Source organism: Thalassophryne amazonica, chromosome 6, assembly GCF_902500255.1.
Source record: "Thalassophryne amazonica chromosome 6, fThaAma1.1, whole genome shotgun sequence".
NCBI classification, from domain to species: Eukaryota; Metazoa; Chordata; class Actinopteri; order Batrachoidiformes; family Batrachoididae; genus Thalassophryne; species Thalassophryne amazonica.
In genome coordinates this window covers 69,694,198-69,710,086 of record NC_047108.1, presented here as the reverse complement: position 1 = coordinate 69,710,086, position 15,889 = coordinate 69,694,198, and the positions used below count along the sequence as shown (strand labels likewise).

Below are 15,889 nucleotides of genomic sequence, written 5' to 3'. Positions count from 1 at the left end.
TGTGCACGTGAACGGGACAGGAGGTCCTCAAACTAGGAATGTCAGCTTTCCACAACAACTCGCTCCGTGTGATCAAGGTCCGTCATGTTAACTTGACTAACAGCCGGAGCCGGTGATCGGAATGGAAGCTCCGCCTATTTGATGACGCACTGGGGCGAATTTTCGCAGCGAAAGCAGAGCGACACACTGGGCGATGGTGGCGCGTCTGTCGCCACGCAACCTACGCGAATTTGTGGTGTCTGGTCGCGCCCGGTTTGAACGCGGCATTAGAGTCTGGTGGAGGTGACAGAGAGGAGGATGTTGAGGAAACTGCTCAGCATCTGGGACAGCACCTGCCACCCCCTGCATGCCACACTGTCATCCTATCAGAACACCTTCAGCCACAGACTGAGGTCTTTCCTACCTGCAGCAATGAGACTGTATAATTCCTCCCCCTCTGCAGGATAACTACATAATGAACAGTGTTTTCAGTGTTTTTCAGTTACTCAGTTATGTGCAGTGTTATTGAACATCTTGTGCAAATGTCTTTTAAAAACCTGTTTACTGTGACTGTTTCAGTACTGTGGCAAAATAATTTCCTTTGGGATAAATAAAGTTGACCTTATTCTTATAACTTATTTGCGAATCTGCAGGTGCTACCTCCATTGTGATCCCCATCCTCCTGCTGCTGTTATTGGCATTGCTGGTGATGGGTGCCATCTGGTGGTACAAACGGAGAATGCAAGGGTGAGTTGTGGTCTCAGGTGTCTCTGCTGCTTTTTATTGTAAGCTCCATTTTTCATCTTTTCATTGTACTTCTGTTACCAAGCTACTCTTTCTGTTCTTCCTGTAATATGCAGCGGATAACAATGTATTTCCTGTCTCCCAGACCTCTAGGGCCACACAAACCTTGTTCTCAGTGCTTTTGGTAACTTTTTAGGGTTACATAATTCACCTATTGGCAAAGTCTGTCCCCTTCTTTCCGCAGTACCTACTGAGATTAACAGTCCTGTATGTCAATCCATGTGTCCATGCTGTCGGTCATTGTAGAAATCATGTGTTTTGTCACTGCCTGCAGTTTTCTGTTTGTCTTAAATCAGGTTTTTCACCCAGCAGCACCAGGATATGGTGACAAGAATGTTCTGTCCTACTTGCATATCCATACTTTCCCCTGTTTACTTGTACAGACGTGAAGCCTAAACGATACTATGCACTCACATAGCCAACTGCATAAATGTGCATATGTGAGGATTCCTTATTTCAGGGGTCACAACCCTGCTGCCTGCTGCTTTCACTGCTCAGGAACTAAGTCAGGTGTGCTCAGCTTGTCAACAGCAAGGAAACGCCAGACTTGACTAATCAGCTGTGGTTGCAGCAAGTGCATGGGGGCGGGTTCGTCTCCAGGAGCAGGGTTGGTGACCCTTGGTGACCCTACATGCTTGCAGACTACAAAGTATCAGCAGTTTCTACAGTAGACACACTGTGGTATGTTTTCTGGTTGTGATGAAATTACCTTTTGGCAAAAAGCTCATTTGCAATCTTGTATGTTGTCTTGATTGTTCATGACTGACACAGTTCTAACCCCATGAACTGTATCTTTTATTTAAGAAGTCTCAAGCAGATCTGTTCCTCCCACGGAAACTGTTTGTCTTTGCCTCTTTACAGTGCCAAGGGGTTCCAACACCACCGAATGACTAATGGAGCCATGAACGTGGAGATTGGGAACCCTGCCTATAAGATTTATGAAGGAGACCCTGATGATGATGCTGGAGAGCTCCTGGTTTCAGACTTTGCTTTGGATCCAGATAAGGTAATGCAGCTGAAAACATGAGGAGAAATATAGGAATCAAAGCAGAAAGTATCCAGCTTTCTGCAGACTGATTCAGTCCTTCTGACATCTCAGAGGCTCATGAGTTTCCTAGCACCGTCCAGCAGGTGGCAGAAGTCACTGCAGAAACGTTCACCCAGTTCAAAATTATGAGTGAGAAATCATGCTGCCTTTGTCCTGTGGAATCTGCAGCCTCAGGATAACAGAACAGTGACACATCATACTCATGCACCCTGCCACTGTGACATTCCACCTACCACCTAAATTGTACACATTATAAAATCGTCTATACCAGCTTCACCCCCCCCCCCCCCCCCACACACACACACACACATACACACACACACACACAGATCCCCCGCCTTTTTAAGCATTTTTCTTTATTTGCCTCTCACATGCCTTGAAAAGCTCCTCACCATCTAACCATGTCCTTTAGGTCCTTCAGACTTTTTTCAGTAGAATGGTTCTTGGGAGCCTGAGCATGACTAAAACCTTTCAGCTTCTGACCCCCTGCCTTTTTAAGCATTTTCCTTATTTTGCCTTTAAGCTTCTGGAGGGGCTCTGCTCCCCATACTCTCCACATTTTAAGCATTTTTCTTTTTTTGCTTTTCAGCTGACACCCCCCCCCCCCCCCCCCCCCATGACAGCCCTCTTAATCCCCTGCCACTTTAAGCATTTTTTTTTAATGTAGATGTAAATTAATGGTTTTCAGCTAGTTGACAGTAAGGCTGTACAATATGGCCACATTTTCGTATCTCAATATTGTCATATAAATTGTCATGTAAATGTCACTTATATACATGCTGTCCATATTCTTGAGCCGCTTAGGTGGGTAGGGAGAGTTCCCATGGGATAGTAGAGAAGCTTAAATCTTCGACTGGACTGGGTTGCTTGATGTGAGGACGTTTCGCTTCAAATCACAGAAGCTTCCTCAGCTAAAATTCTTGCTCTGGTAGTCTGACTTCTGTCTTGACTCTTGTAGAGAAGAATAAACCAGAAGCCAACAAAAGCTGGAGTTTTTAACCTAACCAGACCCCTCCTACCGAGAGGCCGACTGCTATAGGCTAGTGACTAAACAATAGCTCTAATTAGCACCTATTGTGCTCTAGTTAGCACTCTCCTAATGATGGGATGGAAGCCTCCCCTGATGGCTCCCTTGACGACTCTCCTGATGACGTGAATGACTCATTACCATGAACAAAAGACTGAAACTGCTTTGACCTGAGTACCCCGTTGTAAACAGGGGACAAAGCGTGTCTGAGACCCACCCCCCGGTTAAGGCTGGGTTTCAACTGTTTTACAAAGAATGCTTCCTTGACACCTCTCTCAAACCATTTCTTCTCTCTGGCTAAGATTTTAACTTCCTTGTCCTCAAACGTGTGGTTAGTGTCTTTCAGGTGGAGATGAACTGCAGACTGAGGTCCACTGGCGAACTCTCTGCGGTGCTGGTATAGCCTCTTGTTTAAAGGTTGCTTAGTCTCACCTATGTAGTGTTCATTACAGTTTTCCTGACATCTGATATAATACACTACATTGCTCTGTTTGTAACTAGGGATCCTGTCCTTAGGGTGAACTAATTTCTGTCTCAAGGTGTTAACCAGTTTAAAGTAAACTGGAATTTTGTGCTGTCTGAAGATCCTCTGTAGTTTTTCCCCTACTCCTGCTAAATAAGGGAGAGACACTCCTCTTCTTCTTGTCTCCGTCTCCTGTCTATCTGGTCTCTTTGTTTTCTGGGACTTCTGCACTTTGTCCAGGGACCATCGTGGGTACCCACATACTGTGAGGGCTTTCCGTACCAGTTGTTGTTCTTTAGCCCTTTACTCTGCAGTTGTGGGCACCTGTAGGGCTCTGTGTTGAAGAGTCCTGATCACCCCGAGCTTGTGTTCAAGGGTGTTTTTTGAGTCAAAGAGCAGATATTGGTCAGTGTGAGTGGGTTTTCTGTAAACCTCTGTCTGGAGCTGCCTGTTCTCTCCAATCGTAACATCACAGTCCAAGAAGGCTAAATGGTTGTTTCTGGCATCCTCACGTGTGAACTTGATATTGGAATCCACCGAATTGATGTGTTCTGTAAAGTCCTCGACCTCCTGTTGCTTGATTTTAACCCATGTGTCATCGACATACCAGTAACTGGGAGAGATGCCCGTGAACGACGTCAAGGCTGTCTTCTCCACTCGCTCCATGTACAGATTGGCCACAATGGGGGATACCGGAGACCCCATCGCACAACCATGGATCTGCCTGTAGTAATTCCTCCTAAACAGGAAATACGTGGTGTTAAGACAGATCTCCAAGAGATCTTTCCCATGGGATAAAAAAGCTTTTCAGCCTACCATCCCTGGTTCTCAAGACCAGGCACCTAAGTGGCTCTACTCTCTTTTTTAAAGATATTTAGGTGTATGAGGTCTGTTAGAAAAGTAACAGACCTTTTTATTTATGCAAAAAATATATGGATTTGAGTCATATGTTTTTACGTCAGCCAAGCTTGAACCTTCTTGAGCATGCGTGAGTTTTTTCACGCCTGTCAGTTGTGTCATTCGCCTGTGGGCAGGCTTTGAGTGAGCACTGGTCCACCCCTCTCGTCGTTTTTTCATTGCGAGGAAATGGCGGAATGATTTGGGCTTTGTTCCATCAGAATTTTTCAGAAACTGTTAGAGACAGGCAGTTGGAAACCATTCGGAAAATTCATTTGGCTTTCGGTGAAAATTTTTTGGGCTTCTTAGAGATTAAGGAGTGTTACTACCGCTTTAAGGATGGCCCACAATGGCGCACGGCGCGCCACACTCCGAGCCACGATCAACAGGCAGAAACGACCATTTCATTTCTAAACGGATGGCTGTATGGCTCCGGGACCATCGTGTGCAATTTCTCTGGTTATCACAAGAGCTGGACATCAGCCATTTTCCGGTAGATTTCACTTTTAACAAGAGATTTTGTCATGGAAAGCCGCGCGGAGGCTTCGCGCATCACGACGGATTCGCTCATGGAGCGAGACAAAGAACACCTCCGTTTTGGAGTGTCAGAGGACAAGTTGGGACATGCCTATCTCGGCTTTCAGTGGCTTACCAGTCGAGTGAGTATAAGAGAAATTGTGGAGAGCTGGGCAAGTTAAAGTTGCTCCATTAATTTTGCTCCAGCTGTATTTGTGCTGATATTGATGCTTGTATCGCCATTTGAAGGATTGTTTCAGTTATCTGCTGCACTAATAAGCCAACAGAGAACCAGATGTTAGCTTAAACATGTGTATATAAGGCAACCCGAAATAAAGGAGAAATGCTGCTTTTAACAACCTGGACCTCATTTTACAGTCGTTTACTCACCAATATAAGTTTGGTGTGATTAGAAGTCCATAGTTCAAACAACATGTTCAGTTCAAATCTGTAGCAAACATTTTTCTTCTTCTACTAAGGTGGATTAGAACTTTTTGTGGTACACAGCACAAAGTACTGGACAGGAGGAACCTACCAGTCAATGTGACTCACTAATTTCAAAATCCAGCTCTTTCAACCAGACGTGTGGTGCTGTGACATGTCAATCATCTGTGTCCAATCAGATTTCAGGGGAGTCCAGTGAAACCCCAGCCTCTAGCTCCACCCATGCCAGGAAGTGTTCAAGAATGGACATTTCCTGTTTCACTGTGACTGAGTATTCGGCACTTCCTGTTTGAGTGTGAGCTTGCCACTGAGTTCCCACGAGATTCCATGGGATCTCGTCTGTCAATCCAGGAAATGTTTGACATTTGAACATTTCCTGTTTTACTGTGGATTTGAATTTTTGGACTTCCTCTTTAGGACGCCCTGTACCATGAGTGAGCTTCACGCCGCTGTGTGACCCTTCGCTCATATTAGTTTATATTTGGTGTTTGAGTTGGATGTTTTACTCAGTTTATAGATTAAAATTAGTAAAAAATAAATTTAAAAAAATTAGCCTATGAACTGAATTATCTGTTTGCTTTAAGTGTAAAGATCAGGAAGGTCCCCCAGGTCTATTAGTTTTTTATGTATTTATTTATATATTTATTGGTTTGTTGTAAATGGACTGCATTTATATCGCGCTTTTCCATCTGCATCAGACGCTCAAAGTGCTTTACACATCAGTGCTTCACATTCACCCCGATGTGAGGCTGCTGTCATACAAGGCGCCCACTACACACCGGGAGCAACTAGGGGATTAAGGACCTTGCCCAAGGGCCCTTAGTGATTTTCTGGTCATGCTGGGATTTGAACCGAAGATCATCTGGTCTCAAACCCGATGCTTAACCAGTAGACCATCACCTCCCCTGTTGTTTTTTTTTTTTAAGGTAATTTGTAACTTACTTTTTTGTGTCTTACAAGAAACAATACCTCTAGAGTCCTTGTGCTTCCTGTCTTATGTCTTTGGTACTCCATCTCTTTGAAGGATCCTCAAATGACATTGTATCAACCGGGCAGTTACTCAGGTAGACTAAGATAAAAAGGATCACTTGCACTGTGAGGGAACGTCAGCTTGGGCATTTTGTTCATGTGGTGTGTTTTTCTGGACATGATCCAGCACGCACATGCCTGAGTGCTAAGAACCCCAGTAGCTGGAGAAGGACAAGGGGACACATTTCACCAGGCTGTGGCAGAAAGATGGTTACTTCTGAGAGGTGGTTAGAGTTAGGGTTGTCATACCCGTCATGACATCGACAGGTCTTCTGAAGGTGCCGTGGTTGTGATGAAGTTACATTGAGGGCGTGCTAGTGTCTGTTGTTATGCTACGGTTGTTCTTGCACACATGGTAGATTGTAACTTGCTAGGATGCTTATATGTGAAAGTGAGATCGGCGTTCAAAACTGAGTTGGACTGTCACTTGTGGTATGAGAAGGGATTAAATTCTTTTTCAGTCTGAATCACCATGTAATTTTCTTTTCTTTGCAGCCCACCAACTTTACCAACCCTGTGTACGCTACCCTGTACATGGGCGCCCAAAACAGCCGCAACTCTCTGGCCAGCACAGATGAAAAGAAGGAGCTTCTCTCCCAGGGCGAAGACGACGTGAGCGACCCGCTGGCGTAGAGCTCGGCGTGGATTGAACTCTGCCAACGCTGCCTGACCCAGTGCTGAGCCAACACGCTCTCTCATCTTATGCCTTTACCAACTAGAATGAAAAGCAACAAAAAGGGGAAAAAAACACGAGAACACTGTATAAAATGTATAAAATGAAGGACTACTTTTTTATGTGATTGCAGTATTATATTTTGTTCTTGGACAAAAAAAAAATCCTCTGGTGACAAACAGGAAGCATTTTATAGACATTTATTCAGTTCAGTTTAATTTCGCTCACAGCGCTCCCTCCCCCTCGCGCATATAGCCACTACCTCTGTGCAAATGTAAACGATAAGAGACGCCAGTGGAACAGTTTTACTTTATTTTTTTTCTGTCATCTTAGGGGGAGGAGAAAAAGACTTCTTGTTTCATCCTTAACCATTGTCGTCAATGAGAGTGAGGCGTCTGTGCCGACTACGGCGGCTTCGTAGGTGCCGGTTCGACTAGCTCGTTCACCTTTTGGGTAAATGTGCGTTTGCTGCTGGAAGGAAATGAGGAGGCGTTTAAGTGTGCACGTGCACACGCCGAGGACTCGGCACCATGGAGAGTGTCTGTTGTGTCGTCTCGAACTGCATTCAAGTGATTGTCTTCTAGCTCCTTGCACAGACTAAAGTTATATATTTGCATATATATAAACCTATAACACAGTGTCTTGAAAATATACCCGGGAATACAAACACCAGTAACAAATGGCAGTCTGTACTTTTTAAGTTTTTTTTGTTTGTTTTTAATCATTGTGTAATTGACATGCTTTGAGTCAGCAGTGAGTCGGTGCATCGTCTGAGTGCGCTGGATGAAAATGATTGTATTCAAGTCCACATTCCGGGATAAAAGGTCCAGGATGGGTGTCCGTGGCCTTCGTTTTGCCGATTTCAAGATTTGTGCTGAAAGTGTTCTAGAAAGTTCTTCTGAGAAAGACAACAAAGCCTCTGTGAAGATCCAGTTATCACTGAAAACAGTGTTTTGTTCCTCGTCTTTGATTGTAAATACTTTCAGGAAAGGCGAGCGTCGAATGGTACGTACGTCTGTGGGAAACTTTTTTGTTTTTGTGTGTAATTACATGGATGTGTAATTTAGGTTGATGCTCGTCGTTTGTGTGGATTCCTCCAGAAGGAGCTCGATCAGCCTTCCCAGTAAAGCATTCCTTTGTTAGCTTCCTTACCTTGCTGCTAACGCTAACCATCATTCTGTTAGCCTTGTTTTTTGTTTGTTTTTAGACCGTTTTTGTTCGCTCCGTGTCACGCTGCTGTTTTTAACTGAGGTTATCGGCCATATCATTCTGCACGGTGCTCACACACACATACACACACGTATATATTACAGCTTCACCCTTCTTAACAGTATTCATCAGTTTTGTTTTTAATCCTCCGGTTTTTCATATCACCCATGTAAATTGGAACAATTTTTTTGGGTTGGAGAAGTTAATTTGGTGGCAAACACCCACATGGATTTTGTGGTTCAGATTGTTTTGTTATCCCGTTTCTTTTTGATATAAGAAATTAAATGGATTTTTATAGTAGAAATGTATGGTGGCTCCGTCTTTCATTTGGAGAGATAACAAAGCAGATTTCATGCTGGATCAGAAATTAACATTTCTAAAACTCTGAATAAAAATGCAGAAAGTGTTGATGTAGTATTTTTTTCTTCTTCTTCTTCTTTTTTGCTTGGTGAGAAACAGATAAACAGCTTTTGCTTTCACACATTCTTTTTGTCTTGTCCCGGGACCTTTCAGCCCGTATCAGTGATGGGTTTGATTTTTTTTTTTTTCTGTTGATTTGAACTAACATTACCACTTACAGACTGATGATGTCTTGTACAGTGATGAGCCGTACTGAGTCATGATAATGTGCTCCGTCCCTTTATGATGACACAACATTAGAACAAAGGCTGTGTGTGTCATTTTGCACAATCATGTCCACTAGAATAAATTCATCTACTCAGCAACAAGCAGGTTTTTTTTTTTATGTCCTTCATCCAACTACACCATCCTCTGAGCCTCGAAACACTCCTGATCGTCATACATTTCCCATTTACAAAGTTGTATCAAGGCACGACATTCAGTTTGCAACAGCTTCCAGGACAAGAAAACTTTCACTTCAACTGTTATGGATGAGCTTTAAAGGGGTCGTATTATACACCTTTTTCACCAAATAATTTTTTACCCCCCCCCAAACAAAAAAATTCTTGTACAAACTCGGGTGATGAGTGCTCAAAATCAAAATTTTACAATCTCTACAAACCTTTTTCTGTCACTTTAAATAGAAATGAGGCGCGCTCTTTCTACTAAGTGCTATGTAAATTTTTTGGGATTGCCTTTTGCCTGTTCTACCTTTCCCCATGTTGGTGCTCTCTGTACCAGCAGTAATACCTGTGGTTGTACAAATTACACACAATGCTCTACAGTTTCACTGTAACACAATTCCAATAGCTTTGACTAAAGCAATGTGGTTTAGGAAGAATCTCTGCTCTGTGTACCGGTAGTTGTTGAGTCACATATTGTTAAACATTTTACTTCACTGTACATGTGTTTATGGACATTAGTTCACACTAATTTGGAATGTTCCCTTAAGTGGGTGTGTCTTTACAGACGGAACATTGAATTTGTAAACTTGTAACTGTCGCATGGTTTTAGCTAAAATACTGTATGTGCTCATGGAATCAATGAAATGTGAATATTAGGGTTCTGTTTACATTCTATGTTGAGCTCATAAACCTCTGGGTAGGAACTCTTATGTCCGCCAAGGATGTAACCATCACCATTGATTTATTTGTCTGTTAACAGGATTACATCAAAACTATTGCACGGATTTTGACTAAATTTTCACCACAGATATTAGCCCATGGAAGACTCCATTAAATTTTGGAGGTGATCCAGATCCAGATTTGAGATCAAGATTTCACTTTATATAGGCTTTGAAGGATTATGTCAAAACTACTTTGCAGATTCTCACCAAATTTGCACCACAGATAAATATTTGGACATGGAAGACTCTACTGAATTTAGGAGGTGATCCAGATCCGGATTCTGGCAAAGGATTTGTTGGGAGTGATCCAGATCAATATGCAGGTTCTGGAGCAGAAAGATACGACATCAGAATGTAAAACCAAGATCAGGAAATCACTATTTTGTTTCAGCTTGTGAATTAAATATGAGATTGCAACATCGTGATCAGTCGGACCATTCTGCATCAGTATGCAATTATTGCATTGTGTTGTGGAATCCGGATCCAGGTAAAGTCCAAGTCACGATGTGAATCGCATATCTTTTGAGTCCTCCAATTTTATAATGTTTACAGTTAAGTCCCTTCAGTATCTCCCATGTTTTCACTTGGAGTCGCCACAGCAGAGCCAAGGTGGATCTGGAAGTTTATTTGGCACGTTTTACACTGAATCCTCTTCCTGACGCAACTCCATATTGGAGAATGGGCATGGGGAACTAGGGACCGTACTAGAAACAAGTGCACTTAAGCAACGTTATTTAAGAGTTGCGCATGAGGTATTTCTAAGATTTTCACATTTATTTATCATTTATCTTACTATCTGTGGTGGTAACAAGATGATTATGCTGTGGCTTCACTTGTCCTCATTTCGTAGTATATAAACAAGCCCTTTACCAGAGAATTTATGAAGATTTCAGTGTCTCCCACATGGCAGCATAGAGTGTCTCAGTGGGCACAGCTCACAGAGCACTTAGGCGGGTGGTCACAGATGTGTCAAACATGTCGGGTCAGTACTCTGTTTTGCTTGGAGCAGCATGCACAAATATAAAATTGTGACATTTTCACAATAAAACCATCCATATGAAAGTGTAAAAGGCAAATAAAACAATACGACCCCTTTAAGACATTCAACATCACATAAAAAGACATTTTCAAAAGTTCTTTTTTTTTTTCCTTTTGTCCCCTTACCCTGTCGTAGTAGGAATTATGACATTTGCATAATTTTTTTTTTTTAACAAGGAAACTTGTAAATCAAATTATGGCTGATTCACAAGAAATAACACTGTTTACACAAAAGGCACTTAAGTAAAACTTGGGACAGTTTGGTTTGACTAGCTTGTGCGAAGGACGTGAAGCCTCATGGGATTTTCCTCCAAGATATGCACAATTGAAATAAAATGTAAAATTGTAGGTATCTTGATTTAACATGTAAAGACTTGGCCTCATACAAGAAAACCATCCACAACAGTCTCATTAGTACAATTTTTTTTTTTTTTTTCTGACATTTCAAGGCAAACATCCCGGCAAGCAGAGGCTGCATCTTTTCTGGCTGCCTCTCAGTCTAAATCCTGCTGGGATTACATAATCCAAGAAAAGCAATGGCAATGAGAATAAGATCCACATGTTGGCAGGCGCGTGTTGGACCTTCCTGCTCGTGGTCCACCAGTCCTCCTCTCTGTCTCGCTGTCTGTAGCCATCCTCTGAGTGGTGCAGTTCCTCAGGCTGTGTTCGGAGGAGGAAGGAGGAACCCCATGTGCTTCTGTCGTGGTGCCTGTTCCCTTAAAGTGATTGTAAGGGGGCCTCCATAAATAAATAAATTACCCAGCTATAAGGCCCATTGTCCTCTGTTCCCTTTCAGTCTGTGATCTGCAGCCTCATGGTTGACCATCGGGGATGCGGGGGAAGAGGGTTATGGTGGGGAAGGGGAGTATAAGTGATGAATAAGTGGTTTAGGGTCTCTTCCAGCCGCAGCGGATCAACGCGTCAGCTCGCAGGAAAGGCTGGTTTCGAAGATCTGTGAGCAAGCATGAAGAGACGGGGGGTACACACATGTTAGACGACAAGGTCAAATTGCAAACTTCACGCTCAGGTTTGGGCCAAATGAAAGAAATTTGCAGTGCTACAACGTCTATTTTAAACCCAAAGTAGAAATGTATATAATGGCTGAGAGGGGCCAGAACACGTCTACAAAAAAACATTGACAAGTAGTTGCATCAAAAAGCATCTTCCTAATTAAAAAAAATGCTTGAAAACAGAACACAAGCAGCTAAAACTTGCAACATGAAACATTTAATTTGATAACACGTTTGCTGGAAATTCACACAAGCGCTTTGCAAAGCTTCACAACACAATGGAGCTACAAACAACAAAACAAGAGTTTCTGCCTGAAGGACCTTAACTGACAGACGGTTCAGTGCATCGCAGCCCGCCACTCAATTTACACCTGCACTGCAAAATAAGACAAATAATCCTAAATCTAGCCAAATTGTTTTGTATTAAGCAAAAAAAATCTGCCAATGGGGTATGAAAAATTTGCTTGGTCAGAATTCTCAAAACGAGCAAACATTTTCCCAAAATAAGACATTTTTTCTTATGTAAAAATACTCGACAAAATTATTTTTCTATTTAGACAAAAAAAAAAAGTCAAATTTTCTTTAAACAAGTCTTTTTTACTTAGATACCAGTTTTTGCACTGTGGTCGGCAGAGCGGAGTAAGTTTATTTGTACACTTGGAGTTTACTCACTATATTTTCATGGTTTATCATGTTATTTGCAATGCAGTGAAGAGTAGAACTCAGGTAAAGTCGTTTGAGCAGAAACTTATTTTTATGTTGTTCGTACTTCTGTTGTGAAACTTTACAAAGCATTGGTGTTTGCATCTGTTGTCAGAATTTGGCACACGCTACCAAATTAAATTTTTACATGTGCTGCAGGGTAGATTTTCTATTTGTTATTTATTTTTTTGATACAGCTACCTGTTGTTGAACTAATGTACACGTCAGGTCTGTAAATGTTTTGTGTATCTGCTAGTATTGCGGCCCTGATTGTTTACCATAGACATATCCTAACATACAAAAAAAAAAAAAAAATCCAGACTAAATTGTACAATTAATCTGTTAGCTACATTAGAGATATAAATTATGACATAAATACATTCACAATACAGACTGAAGAGTTGATGATGTTCCCATAACCTTGCATTTCTGACACAAAACTGAAATCCAAAGTTTTGGGAATTTGGTTAGCGCTGCTAACACTAACAATGCAGCGATTACAGCTACAATGCGACGGTCAACAGGCTCTTCAGCGTGCAGTGCAACCGCCAGGCTGCACCGGAGAAATCCAGTCTGCTGTCACAGCCTTTTGGACGCACTTCATTTCTGATGTCTTTGTCTTTTGGAGTGAGAGCTTTTTGACCGTTGCTGTTCGGCACATCGCAAAACAACAGTTAGGCAAATCATGACGGACACTGATGACAGGTGAGGCGTGAACAAACACTGGACGACATGCACAGTAGGAAAGAGATGATGATGATGATGATAATCTGAAGGGCAGTTTAATAAAAACAGCAGAAGCTTTTCTTCCTTGAAGCAGACTCAGTGGAAAAATGTAATCCCTGAGTTCAACATCTGAAGGCTTTAAAGGTGGAAGAAATTAATCACTAATAATGCAGGATTCAATTACTGAGGATATATTTTTGAACAGTTTTGCTCACTGACTGATCAAGCAAATCCTGAGACGCATCTTTTTTTTTTTTTTTTTTTTTGCACATCTGAAGCAGCTGACGTCACTGTAGCAGCACACAGCAGCTGGAGGACCAAGCAGGCCGGGTTCGAAACCGGCTACCTTCCTTACCCTGTCTGAGGAGTGCGAAATACTGTCAATCTTCTGTTCAACTAGAAGAGTAGAATAAACAGTTGTGTTTGAGGAAAGAAGAATGACATGTTAGCCACAAACCAACACCAAACAGGTTAGCGCAGTGGTTCTCATACTTTATCCTTCATGCCCTGTTCAAAGTCTTATCAACGTTAAAAAAAAAAGCCCATTTTAATTTACTGACACATTATCAAAGTTAATGAGCATTAGATTTTTTTTTTATTTTTATGTTACTTCTGTGTCACAACATTAAAGCTGCAGTGTGCAGGATTGAGCATAAATGGAATGCAGCTGTGATAACCATCTGTTCATTAGTGGAAAATTACTCTTAGCAACAAATTGATGTGTTTTCGTAAACAGAATGAGCTTTACATATCTACATGGGAGGAGGCCATCATATTGCACCACCATGTTGATACAGGAATTTTTCCTGCCTTTTGCAGCTCAGCTGTTAGACTGAAAACAACGAGAACACTCAGAGGCTGCTCCCCTGTACACTACTGGTTGCTAGGCAGACTAACAACTATGGAACACCAAAGCATATGGCTGTCACTCCAACAGCAACGTCCTTCCCCCAGCACAGTTACTAAGCAAGTCTCTGAGGGATCCTTGTCCCGAGCAAAGGAAGCATGAAGATTCTGCTTGTTGCTGACCATGCTAACTGCTGTTACATCCTCCATTTCTGCACACACCTCCTTCTGAGGCTGATGGTGTTGCTCTTTGCCCTGGACGTTATCAACCTAGCTGACCAGGGAAGAACCTATTCTCGCTCGAACTGTTCCCACCATTTGCCTTAACCATTCCCGGCACTTCACTGGAGTATTCCCACCCGTTGTGACCTCCGTGCCAGCTGCTGATATTCTGGGATCTCTGGAGTTATTGTATTGGAGAGCTTCTCTTCCATAAGACCACTGAATAGGAGGTGCAATCTGTTACTGCTCCTGTACACAGCAGTGCTGTTGACAATGCAGCAGAATGAATCTTTATCTCTAGGGATGCCAACAGTGGCTACAGAACAGTATGCTAGTAAATCAAAGTACTGATCCTACCACAAACACCTGAACTGGCAACTTTCTTGAGCCAAGCCTCATGTTTTTCACTGGTTTTGAAAATTACTGCAGGCTGTCAGACTGCAGTCTAAAAACCTTCCCAGCCTCTTGACTGGCTGCTTTCACACAGTCAGGATGATGGAGATGTGGCGTACCATGTTCGTCACCGAGGCCAAGAGGATGCCCAAGTATCATCTGGCTGGGGCACACAGATGATAGTTTTGAGTGCTAGGGAGGGACTAATGGGCACCAATCAAGACCCATGTTGAAATATGACTTACAAAATTTGCTTAGACAGATATTTGCTACAGGGATATTTGCCAACGCCGGATATTTGCCAGAGACGTATTTGATGTTGACATTTGTCAAAAGGTGTATTTGTCATAGATCCTTATTTTATTTTAGAGCCATTTGGTTGTTGACAGGATTATCACTTCAGCCCCCAGAAAAGTGAGCGGAACACATTCTTTTTGGAACCACTGAATCTCAATAGTAAAGAATGGTGGAAAGCTCATATTCACCTCACGTGGAGTGCTTTTTGCAACATGAGTGCAGCATAACTGTTATTCTGCTTCACCGTTCTGTGTAAAATGTACAAGCACAGAATGGAGGGCATTGTGGAGGTATTCACAAATCTGAAATGACATTGTGGCAGGAAACTAGGGTGACATTTTGACGTTTAATTATTGCAACCTGCCACCAAGTGATGTAGAACCAAACAGCAACAAGAACCAAACACCACTGCTGAAATAACTGCAAACTGGTGTGATGGGGAGCAACTTACTATTACCCAGCAAGAACTGACCAAGCAGAACCAAGAAGACATACCTAACGTCTCCATCTAAAGTATATTTGGGATATTTGTATTTCCAAACTGCACACTGGGGTAACATGATGCCACTTTTGTTTGGTTCAGTGTAAACAGACAAAGGTGGTATAATGAGGGGTCTCCTTAAGGGCAGTATAGTGGGATGTCTGTTTAAAAAGAGCTTCTATTTCACTCGTGTTTAGCCAAGGAAAGTTCACATTTATGTAATGGATACCTCGTGTGGAACTGAAGCTGCTTTATATTTTGTACTTAACAGTCTGCATGTGTTGATCTTTTTTACAGTTGAGATAATTTGACATAAACCATGTCTACAATCTTTGAAACTCAATTTTTCCCCAAATACAGACATTTCATGTTACCAAAAAAAAAAAAAAAAAAAAAAAAAGTATACCTGTGTGAGAAAACCTGACAGTCGTGATTTTGACCATACCATAGTTTTAAAAACATGCTTTGTACTGAACCATGAGGGAGGTGTGCCATTGTACTCCTAGTAAATACATACATTCAGAAGCTTCTGATTGGAAAATTGGAATTATCAGGGGTTG

At 42.1% G+C, this 15,889-nt stretch overlaps 2 protein-coding genes across 6 annotated transcripts in view; one reads left to right on the top strand and one right to left on the bottom strand.

The window, feature by feature from the left end:
• The window catches only part of lrp1ab (low density lipoprotein receptor-related protein 1Ab), a 408,853-nt gene extending 400,356 nt beyond the window's left edge, over positions 1 to 8,497 (top strand). The window contains exons 87-89 of the mRNA XM_034172428.1: positions 633 to 726; positions 1,645 to 1,789; positions 6,703 to 8,497. Of these exons, the coding sequence (XP_034028319.1) occupies positions 633 to 726; positions 1,645 to 1,789; positions 6,703 to 6,840 (377 nt within the window). The 3' untranslated portion in view covers positions 6,841 to 8,497. The remainder of the gene's footprint in view (positions 1 to 632; positions 727 to 1,644; positions 1,790 to 6,702) is intronic.
• Positions 8,498 to 10,403: 1,906 nt separating this feature from the next.
• The window catches only part of fmnl3 (formin-like 3), a 70,749-nt gene continuing 65,263 nt past the window's right edge, over positions 10,404 to 15,889 (bottom strand). For 4 of the 5 annotated variants that reach the window (XM_034172424.1, XM_034172423.1, XM_034172426.1 and 1 more), the window contains one exon: positions 10,404 to 11,604. Coding sequence is in view for 2 of the 5 variants with exons in the window: in XM_034172426.1 (XP_034028317.1) it covers positions 11,540 to 11,604 (65 nt within the window). In the remaining 3 variants the exon portion in view is untranslated. Of the gene's footprint in view, positions 11,605 to 13,445; positions 13,487 to 15,889 lie in introns of all 5 variants that reach the window. The other variant, XM_034172425.1, reaches the window with a different exon arrangement.